At 31.9% G+C, this 12389-nt stretch overlaps 1 protein-coding gene across 1 annotated transcript; it reads left to right on the top strand.

Moving 5' to 3' along the window:
* Positions 1-7499: 7499 nt before the first annotated feature.
* On the top strand, positions 7500-9130 carry LOC133196558 (uncharacterized). The gene is made up of 3 exons (XM_061332426.1): positions 7500-7609; positions 8340-8642; positions 8818-9130. Exons 1-3 carry the CDS (start codon positions 7507-7509, stop codon positions 9075-9077), a joined length of 666 nt encoding a protein of 221 aa, XP_061188410.1. The 5' UTR covers positions 7500-7506; the 3' UTR covers positions 9078-9130.
* Positions 9131-12389: the final 3259 nt, after the last annotated feature.

Genomic DNA, 12389 nt, shown 5'->3' with positions numbered 1-12389 from the left:
ATACATCTGTATTTTATATGAAATATTTATTCGGAATGAATGAAAGAAATACACCTTTCTCCCAAAGAATACTTTGCCATCTCAACCAAAAAAAGTTTGATAAAGAAACAAAGAAAAATCAAATATTTAAAAGATTTTTAATCAAAGAATGAGGTTTAATTCAATATAATGTAAAAACACTTTACAATGAATATAGCTTAAAAATCGATTAATACAAAATTACATCAAAGTCTACGTTGTTACGACGCTTTTCATACTTCGTCAAATTATCTTTCATTTGTTTTATTACATCATCATCATCTAACGGATCGAATTCTTATATAAGAAATGTCTTGCAATTTTTACCTGTACTTAAACATTTTTTTTGGTGAGCATTCAATAAACTGGCCAAAATAATTTAAATTTCAATATGGGGGATGCTGCACAACAATTTAATCCTTTAAGTATATTACATAAATATCTGAAATGTTTCAAGAAAATACGAATGACAGTCTTGTTCCATAAAATGTATTTGGAAAAATGATAAATATATACAGTTTATTTTGTGGTAGAATTAAACAAGGATGATGCTGTATCACAGTTCAGTGGCAAAATAACTTCACATACAAATACGTAATTACAATAGAATTTTAAAACAGACAATGAAAATAGGAATTTTGCAAAATCGTATGTGCGTGTGTGTGATAGTTAAAAATCATAAGAAATACAAGTTTGGCAAATGTAATTTATATCCTGTTACTTTTATTTAACAGCATTCAATGCAATAGGAGAGTCTGTATGCTATTCAGCTGCTTCAGGAACATACACATTGACTATAATTAATGAAATACAGCTTCATTCTGAAATGGGTTTTATCGATACCTGTGCATTTAATAAAATAATCATACTTATGCTAGTTGCATTTCAACACAAAGGTCGAAACAAAACAAGAATCAAAAATCCATCAAGGCATCAGCATCAGCTGTTATACAATACATACATGTCACCAATAAAGACTAGATGATGTCATAACCAATATTATAGCTGAAAACAAGCTTGTCATTTAGCTTTATCTTTAGTTCTTTATTTGTTGAATACATGTGAATAATATAAATGTGTACAACTGCAGGTGTGCTCGATGACATGTTGATGATCAATTTCGTTTACATCCATGTTTTATAAGGGACAATTTATCCGAATTGAATAACATCACCTTCTTCTAAAAAAACACCCCTTCCCCTTGTCCATTAAAAACCCACCCCTTTGTAAACATAATTTGTAAATTTGTAAATATATTTTAATAATTAAGTCCAAAAATTATGATTAAATTAAACATCAAACATTAACATCAGAATAAATTTAGCAATATTACATGGCTTTTAATGTTGATGTTCAGTGTACCTATCCGCTGATGATGAATACAAAATTAAAATTAACATCATAGACTCTTAATACAACGCAAGCCATACCTCGTCTTATTAGTTTTCGTGTTTTAAATTTGTGTTCTTTTCATTAGGCCATTCCAAGTTTTTTCTCTGTTTAGCGTCCCCCATCTTTCAAAAACCAACCTACCTATTCGCAAAAAAAAAAAAAAAAAAAACAAAAAAAAAAAAAAAAAGAACACATGCCAAATAATAAAACACAGACTAAATAGTCATTAAAATGACGTCATTCAAAGCGTTTAATTTCATTTATTTATTTTTCTCGTAGAAAGATTTATGCTACAGCAGAATTAAAGTATTAATTTAATGCTTTATTCTTTATATGAATATGTAAAGAAATTGACAGACATCAAAAATTTCGACCAGAGTAATCAATTTCAAAACTTCTGATTTTGTTTGTTTTTTTCTGATATGGGGTGACAAAAACCAAGGCGCACGCGGACGCTAAACATAGAAAAGAACAAAAATTGGAATGGCGTTACATCAGGATGTAACAGATAAAATTCACATTTGCGCAAGCCTCGCAATTTTTACCTCTAAAAAGTATCTATTGACCATTTAATTAAAACTTTAAAACGTGGGTGGGAGAAGTGCTGTACAACAATACGAATCCCTCAATAGTGTCTAGAAGTACCACATGAATTTAAAAAAATCAATTAGTTCTAAATTGCATATTCAATTCAATTCAATTCAATTTATTCACTCAAAAAACCATGTAAATGGTTACATGAGGTACATAAACATATAAAACATATATACATATAATACAGTGGGTCAAGCAAAAGGTGAGATTAATTAAGCTAACTAGGGAGAACAGACCATACTATTAATCTTAGTAATAAATGTACATAATTTTTTCAAAGAATCAACATCATTTTGGCACATAACTTCACAAAACTTCATAGTGTTTGGCTTAGAACAAAATTTTGGGTTCAAAAAAATTTTCCTCGCTTGGTTTAAAGCACTACATTCTAAAATATAATGATATTCATCTCCTATCTGATTACTATCACACAAGCTACAGAATCTTTCACTTCTTTGAGTACCATTCCATCTACCTGTTTCAATTGGAAGGTGGTGGTTTGTGGTTCTAAATTTAACTAAAGTTTTTCTAAATTTACATGATAACAGTGTTAAATAATTTTCGCACTCAAAATTGGTTTTAAAAATTCTATAATTTAAACTTTTTGAAGATTCTTGAACTTCACTATTCCACTTTTGAATATATTGATCTTTTAATCTTTGTTTGACTGTAGCAGTTATCCATTCTACATTATAGAAATATTGCTCATACCATATATTTGATAAACCACATCTGTCAAAAATATTTTGTACAAATGAAATCCAGGAGTTTATCATTTCTCCTTTATCATATTGTTTACGTAAGTACATATATACAATTCTGCACAATTTGTTTTCTTTCCCATACACAAGTTTTGCCCAATATTTTACCATTCTTGAGTAAATATTTATTTATAATGGAAACCGTCCAGTTTCTCCATAAATCATATTACTTGGAGTGGTACTTTTTAAATTCAATATATGTTTCAGAAAACGTAAATGTACTCGTTCAATAATATCAATATTTTCATAACCCCATATTTCACAGCCATATAACAATACTGGTAAAACTACTTTATCAAACAGATCCAATTGACATTCGAAGGGTAGATTAAATTGTCTAATTTTACGTATCACACCATACATTGCCTTTTGTGCTTGTTCACATAGGTGTTTTCTTGCTTTACATAATGAGCCTGTACGAGAAAATACAATCCCCAAATAATTAAAATCTTTGACTACTTCTATGACACTGCCGTTATATGTAAAATATTTTTTGGTTGTCTACCCTTTGAGAAAATAAGTATCTTTGTTTTCTTAATATTCACACACAATTTCCATTTTTCACAATATACGTAAAATTCATTTAATGCTCTTTGAAGATCTTCAGCAGTTTCCGCAAGTATTACAGTATCGTCGGCATAAAATAAGATAAACAATTTCATAAACAAAAACAGCTCATCCTCTATACCTTTGCTAATGCTAGACAAACCGACAATATTCTTTTCTATCAAAAAATCTTCCAAGTCATTAATATACAATGAGAATAAGAAGGGCGATAAGTTTTCCCCTTGTCGTACACCAATATTACAGTTAAAAAATTCTGATGACACACCATTCATCTGTATTTTAGATTTGATACCATTATACATATTTCTAATAAAAGTAAAACATTTACCGTTCACCCCACTTCTGAAAAGTTTACACCAAAGTCCATCTCGCCATACTGTATCAAATGCTTGTTTGAAATCTATAAATGCACAAAACAATTTTCTTCTGCTGTTAATTAGTGTCTGTGATAAGAATTGTAATAATAGGATATTGTCCAAAGTAGAGTAACCTTTTCTGAACCCAGTCTGGCTTTCTTTAATGAGTGTGACATCTTCTGCATAATTCTCTAGTCGATTACTTAAGATTCTCGTAAAAAGTTTACCCAGACAGCTTAAAAGGGTAATCGGGCGATAATTCTCAGGATGGGTTGGGTCACCCTTATTTTTGTAGATTGGTTTCAGAATACCAATTAACCAATTTTCTGGTACAATACCAGTTTCGAAAATAAGATTAAAAAAATTTTCATAAATTGGTAAAAGGTTTGGTAAGGTTGTTCTTATATGCTCATTTAGAATTTTATCGAAGCCCGGGGCCTTACTGTGCTTCAAATCATTAACAGACGAGGAGATAAGTATTTGTAAAACGTTTTAAATAGGATAAAACTACAAATTAAAGCAAAGATATGGAAATAAAACACATAATTTGTGATTATTTTTTTAACCTATAATTAAAAGCTTTATAAAAACTAGTCATAATTAGGGAGAATATGTTAGTCAATCATATTTTAAAAAGAAATCGAAATGAAATTGAGAAATTTTAGGGGAAAATAATTATTTTAATATTTGGACCAATCCCGATCAATTTTTAACCCTAAAGCATCTTTTTAGCTAATAAAACATTTTTTTTCATTTTCCATGAAAAATAGGGGAAAAAAATTCTTGTTAAATAATTAAGAGCTAATATTGGCCTTTTAATGCTGAAACCACTACTTATCATGGATGTCTTAAAGGTATATATGAAATAAAATTTTGGTGTTGAATCTCGATCGACGTTAAAACATTCTTCTTTTCATATTATGCATTAAAGAAATAATTTATCGCTGCGTAATACTGGTGTGTGAATTTGAGATTTTTTTGCGGGAGGTGGGGGTGTGTGTTAAAAACAGACTTATTGATCACCGATTCCAGTATCACTCTCAGCATGGCATAATTATGTCCATGAAAAATTATATTTTTGGGATACTTTTAAAAAATCAAATAGGATATAAACACTACTTACTATATGTAACTTGGACAAAGGAAATCATGAAATTGTATGTTCGCTTTGAAAATGTGAGATGAACTACACTCTAAAACACAAAGAAATTATTGATGAGTTAGAAGATGATGACAAGAATGCTAATCAAGAGTGCTTGTAAATTGGATTCAATGTAGAACCGACAAATGTGGTTTCAGAGAGAGAGAGAGAGAGAGAGAGAGAGAGAGAGAGAGAGAGATGTTGAAAAATTAGGACATACGAAAGAGAAAGAGTATCTTCTGAAATCAATTCTCTTCGATTTTTGATTAAATTGAAAATAAGTAATATTTAAGTGTTTAAATATAAAACGTCTACAGTCTTTCCTTGCTGACATTCGCTGATACATCGTGGGGAAAAATTCCAAAATGTCTCTATTGTTTTCACTTCTTTAACAGAATTTTGATTTCAGGTAGATAGACGTTCGGTTATCGTGCCAGGTCTGCGACAATGACAAGGCGAGTGAACATTTTTCAAAAGGAAAGAAACAACAAAAGGTAAATTGAAAACATAGCAGTCTCGAGTGATAAACAAAACTCATTCATTTACATTGAACCACTATTGCAACTTTGTGATAATTTTTAACAGAATTATATATTTAATACGAAATCTAATCTAAGTTACTAAAATCGGTAAGTGAGGATGTAAAATTTAATATCTATTTAATTCAAAACCTTAATTAATCATTTTTTAGCAATATATGTAAATAAAGTGAAAAACTAGGGTGATTCATAAGATATATTTTGAACGTAACTTTGACTTAGCTAAGACCTGGCTTAATTCGTTTTATGTTACGGTTTAAGATGTACTTAAGTAGTATTTAGGCAGGTCCTAAGATTGCACCTAAAACATACATATGACCCTACTTAAGTCAAAATCTTAGCAAGCTTTATGTTACGAGCCCCAGGAGCCTTGACAGAGAGGGATGGCTCTCATGGTAGGATTTCAATCTGAAAAATACACGAAACAAAGCAAAAAAAAAAAAAAAAAAAAAAAAAAAAACCGACAAAAATATTGCTCTATTCTTACCGCCTACCATATTAAAAAAATTAAAAATGTATCAAGGTAATACAATATTTTGATGGAGGGTTGGATGGGTGAAATTTATGTGTTGAGTGCGAGGAATAATGCAGGTCGACCTGCAAATGAGCTGGGGTGGCTAAAACTGGAAAAAAAGTAAAAATTCCCTAACACTATTTAGCTTTCATAAACAGAATTAACTTCAATGAGTTATATCCCATTAATTTATATTACTAAAGAAAGTCGTTGATTTCGAGCGTACATGTATCTTGTCAAAATATAAAAAAAAAAATCAATGGTCATATTATTATTATTTATTTTTGTATTTTGATATGGGTAAACTGAAAAGATAAGTATGTAAAAAGTGAAGATAACGAATACTGATCAATCTCGTGAATCCAGTAAACAAAACGAATCGTGAACAGGACAAAACAAGGAACCCTGGAAACACCAGACGTGGGATCAGGTGCCTAGGAGAAGGAAGCATCCCCTGTTGACCGATCACACACGCCTTTAGCCCTAAGTGTTGATCAGATCAGGTAATCGGAGTACTCCGTAGTGTCCTAACAAATGTTATCAAAAGGATGACTGCACTTAAGGACATTCGAAATTTGCGACAAAATAAACTTTCAAAACAAGCATTTTTCTTTTCAATGTAAGAATGGTCAACATCCAATCTACAACCTTATGTAATTACGTTTAATAAAAGTGTGTATTTACGAAGTTCGAATCTGTTTTCAAAGGCAGGGGTCATCACAATTTCTTGAATCTCCGTTCGATAATGAGGACGCCCACTTTTTTACTGACTTTATACATAGTCAGCGCATGTTTGTCTATTGTTCTACGTTTAACAGTAGTTGTATATTTGCATAAATAATAATGTGTCAAAAGGAGATTAATAGACAAACATGCGCCCATACAGAATGGAGAGGGAGATTGGAAAGAGTGATCACGTTCTTTTTTCCAAACATGTCATTTTTATTTATCAAGTCTAATTTTAGACCCATTCTTACAATGTTAGCTCCACCTCTCATGCATAGCTAATGTTCAATCAAGGGCAGGTAAGTGTAAATTCACTATATTTGGAAAGCAGTAAGGACAAAAAACATTGAATCATTTTATTGTATCACAGTCTAAAATCATTTTAAGATTAAAATTTGGTTCCAAATTGACAGGATTCTTTCATAAACATACAAATGTGAAACAAGGTTTACATGTAGAAGCAACAGAAGAAACCGAAAAAGACCCAAAAACAGGCGTTAAGTGCAACCATCCTTTATTTGAAATATTTAATTAAGTCATTGCATGAATTATTTGAGAAGTTTATTCATTTTTAAATTGATTGTCGAACGACACTATTTTAATTAACTTATATTACTTGAGCTTCAGAATTTCTAAAAATCGTTTTGCCAAAGCAATTTATCGAAAAATCATTTTTTCATAACAGTTTAAACTGTAGTGAACAGGCTGTGAAATCCTAAATTACTGACGGTGTGTATGTTTTGAAACGCCCCCTTGTAAAGGAATTCGATGTTAAATTATTTCATAGTACGTCATACCAGCACACACCTATCATGGGTACATTGTACACAAAATAGATTTTAGAGTCAATATAAAATATATATTCCTGAGAACTGTATCAGCAGTAACAGTTTTCCTGATGGCAATCAAGGTTTTCTTAGCAGTTCTATTGTTCCTGGTTTGTCGGGCGGCGGTGGTTCGACAGAGAGATCACCGGTTCCTATATTCACTGGGAGTTAAAGGTATGTAGCTAATTTGGAACATTGATTCAAAAAGAAATTTCGGTTTTTACAGCATTTCGATCCCTGATATACTTAAGCTAATTGTTCATCCCGCAATACTTCTATTTGAAAACATGAGTACTCTCTAAATGGAAATCTTATTTAAATTTATCTGTAGTATAAAAATGTGTATAAAAATATCTGTAGTCGTATTAAAAGTGTCTGAAATAAATATGAATTTTGCCGTGTTTTGGATTGATGTCTCTTTGATTATTCGTGTTTGCCAAGTAGGAATTAAGTTTCTTTGAATAGAAATGATTCTGAAAATTAAACATATAAAATGTATGAGTATGAAACAAAAAAAAATCATCATGATAGTTTAACAGAAAATTACTTCAAATGAAAAGGCAACGACGATTAGAATTGAAAGGTTTTATACAAATATATTTTGAGAGGTACTTCATATAACAAAGGAACTGTAACCAATTCGATTCCTATACTAATCTCTCTGCAAATAACTCAGCTACGATTCAATGGGACGTCCATGCAAAATTATTTTAAAAAGTCACAATAGAGTTTTTGTTCTTATTGGTGAATTTAGGTGCAAAGCAATGATTCTGCAAGATTGATGATGCCTTTGATTGAAATAACGTTTTTCTATTTAATATCAAGAACCTAAGTTTCAAATCTTTGTCAATCACTGATTTTACTTATTAAAAGCATGGATTCTCGAATAATCAAATGATTTCAGATGAAAATAAAAGAGATGGCATAGCTAGAGATGTCCGTTCTGCAATGGTAAGAGAGCTAAGCACCATGCTGCCAGCACCTACTGACCAAGAACATGTAATGAAAAGGTTCACGTTAATGATAACCCCACCCATACCAGCTGGATGTGAATACAATGGGAAGATTTACCCTCCCGGAGACATCCCAGAATTGTCTGGTAAGAGGGGGAACTGTCATTATGGAGCTTACTGCGCGGAATCTTCTGGAAGTTACAGCATCATACACTGGGACGGTAAAGGGTGCTTCCGGGCCATTCGTAACACTGGTATGTATATTTTACGTACTATATAAATGTCAGGATAAAAGGTCACATATGTTATAGATGGGCATTATAATTTAAATGTTCTGCTCAATATCAGTTATAAAATAATGATATATGCAAGGAATAGTTTTTTAAAAAAATAAAATGGTTTTAATAATGCAGAATGTTTTTTTTAAAGAGGAAACTAACACAAAAGATCCTGATATGGCATTGCCTTCCGACCAAGGAATACACCGAAATGGAACAATTCTAACCCGAACACTATCAGAACTAGGTCCGGAAGTCCACAATTTCGATAGAGAAGCTCCGGAAATGGGACCAGTCAACAATAATATGAAGTCTTTACACGAGGAAGTGGAGCGATCAAATGATTTTTACAATCCAGAGGAGATGGTGGAACGGTCTGCTGAAAACTACGACGCAAACGAACACTATTAAGGGGTGCAAACTTTGTTGTTTAATGTTATTAAACAGAAAAAAAAAAATTAAAAGCATATTTCGATATTTTTTTCCAATACAAGGATTGACCAAATAGTAAATCGTCTGTAGCTTCACTATGGAAAATTATCAACACAATAAATATTAAATGCTTGAACCCATGTCTGCTTAAATCATTGTTTGAAGATATCCTTCAAATACTAATATACCGAACAATCATAAAAATCTACATAAGGCCACATACATGTACATTGTGCCAACGACAATACCAACTTCAATTTCCTACATTTCCTACATATATAATTTTGATTATGAACTACCATCAAATTATATAATTTTCGTCCATCAATCAGAGAGGAATTGATGTCTGTCTTAATTATGGTAGGTACTTTCTACTTTCCTGTATTGAATAAAAAATCTCTCGATATAGCAATATATATAATTATTTTGGACCAACCCTTGGTAACATTTACCTTTAAAAAAAAATCAAAGTCAATAAAATTTAAAAGAATAGTTATATATACAAGTCGGTCACTTATATAACTGATAACACAGCACAGTTAAGGCTGCAATAAGGAGGCGGGGCCTAATTTTCACGGGAAATGCTTACTATGACATCACACAAAAATGCATGTTCTTCAAATTACCACAAAATGAAATGATACGCTATTTTAAACTCTTGGATAGCTTTAAACTACATCAATACTTACTATTGCATGTATTTTGTCGTTGGTTAAATTCCACACAGCAATATATAAACAATTCACTGATCGCAATGCACTTGTCAATGTGACGTCATATCGTATATGTAGTGAAATTGCATATGTAAATATATCCCCTATGACCTTTCACCCTGACCTCAAAGCCACCCACCCGTGTCGGCACGCTTCCCACATCAGTCGAGTCCTGCCAGTCTACTTTTTCACCATATATGGAGAAATCGTGTGCAATTTATTCATGAGATTGCTTCCACGTGATTTATTTCTCATTAATATTCAAAAGATACTGAATAAACTCCACTTCTTTAAATTTTTATGTTAAAACCTGCAAGCCTGTTTAGTTTTGTTTTTTCTTCAAGGCCCTGTCATAGTTATATGGGTAGAAATTTGTGTGAATAACAGCTGACGACTCGGGACACCGTTTTCAAATTAAAAAGGCGGTCGTAACTCCTCATGGAATAGTAAAACATATGTATTTTATAAAAATAGGCTCTCTCCTGCGCCTCTTAATCGGCGGAAGGACTCTGTCAATTTGTAATAAATACTTACATTTCCTCATAAAAAATGATAAAAACACCAATTCTGTTCTCTTTCCTTCATTAAAACAATATACTCTCGCTTCGAATTTTCAAATCAAAAAGGCGGTCGCAACTTTCACTTTGGTATCAACAATCTTGTCATTTCCGGTAGAAGATATTAAGAAGAATCAAACCCTCGGCGGAAGAACTTTATCCGAAATAGTTACGATATAAAAAATTCGCATTTTTTGTATTTTCTCTATATAAACCGTTATAAATTCGGCCGCCATTATAGTTCCAAAATGGCCGATATGCAAATCAGCAGAATGAACACCATTTCTCCATATGACGTTACCTGTTATTCTTGTGTTTGTTGCATGTACCCGTGTTTACCCATCATGTAAACCTGGGTGTTACGTCCTCACCTTATACTAAGGTAGGCGACATTATTAGTAAAATCCTCTTAATTTTACTACATTGGCGTCGCCGGCAATTCGATGCGGGGGAAATTGTATATTTTATTTGTAAAAATTCACGTGTGAATTTACACTCGTGAATAGAAACACGGGTTGAAATATTTTCTAATATTTCGCATTTAGTCATTTTGGAATTCAGGAAACTTTTGTAAACAGGCGTTATATTTAAAGTTAGTTACAAAGTTCCAGCAATTTGACTAAGGACAAGTGCACTTAAGCAATGCTTAATGGGCCCTTTTCAGTGCCGTATTACTTTAGAATATATTACCAAATTGTTCTCTTTTGGTAATAGTTAAACACAAGTGGATATTTCTAATTAAAATAACGTTAAACATCACCTAAATCAGCACGGATTTGAAACAAATGAAGATTTTTAAATGCCTATAGATACCCCAAATCCGGAAAAGTCGTACCGAACCTATTTGAGTTTCGTTTATTTAAATCAAGGGGAGGAGACATTTAAATCGGACACTTGAACAATCTGATGGTGGATCATTGACGGGCGCGTTTGCTGAATGATACTGTTTGTGCTATTTTACCTGAGAAAAAAATCGAATGAAGTTGTATAGATGCCTGTATAGCCATAATGATCAAACTAAGAAATTTTCGCGCTAGCATTTGAAATAATACAATAAGTATTAACATTAGTTCCTTTAAATTTTAAAATGAAAAAAGTGTATTTAGGTGGCTTTCAATACCGGTAGCATTGTCTTGCATGAATGTTGAAAATGTTTGACGCTTTTATGTATGATGACATTTTAACGACACTAAACTCTCCTAACCCTCCCGTGTTCCTAAAACCAAATACATACAAACTTCTCCATGCGGCACGACTTCGATATAATGATACAAAACGTGCATGGCTATCTTTTACAGTGAGCACCTTTGTTTACATGGGTAGAACTCACGCGACTACCGATATTTTAAATAATTTATTCTACGGGTGGGTTCAACATAGGTCATACAGGTAAATAGCTTTCGCTTGCTAAAGGAAAAACATTGAACTTTTCATACATTTTTAATATTTTCAGTACAAGCCAAATTTCCTACTTTCACACAAGTTTCATAAATGTATAATGCGCTTTTTGTCATTTGCACAAGTTTGTACAACGTTAGGCTGACAGTAAACAAAGGCTTTGAAATGAATGCCCTACCCCGATTTACTATAGAAAATAACGAATGTCGGCTGACCCCTACCACATTGTATGGCTTTGCTCTTTATATATTCATGAGTTTCAGCGATAAAATTTGTTGAATCTTATGGTTTAGATATCAATTAATGATCTGAGATGAAAAATTATGCTTAATTTGATTCTTCATTTTTTCACATTTTACCGAGGCCCTTTTAAAGTGCACTCGTTCTTTGCCATGTTATTTTTTCACTCGTGAGTTGCATTTACTTTATATTGAACACGTGGTGATATCACGGTCCAATTATTTTTGTATTTTCATTTTCAATACTATTTAGTGTTATATTTATCGTAGGAGCGTTTTTTTTTTTATAAACGTTAGTACGAAAATTTTGAAGGTTCATATTGTCCTGTGCAAATTGCCATTTTTTCTCAACTCATTGAATTTTCGTCACTTGTGCCGTAACGA

This window comes from Saccostrea echinata, unplaced genomic scaffold (assembly GCF_033153115.1).
Source record: "Saccostrea echinata isolate AGI-Se365-2 ecotype Australia unplaced genomic scaffold, CSIRO_AGI_Sech_v1 ptg000030l, whole genome shotgun sequence".
Taxonomy (NCBI): Eukaryota; Metazoa; Mollusca; class Bivalvia; order Ostreida; family Ostreidae; genus Saccostrea; species Saccostrea echinata.
This window is presented reverse-complemented; position numbering and strand designations above follow the sequence as displayed.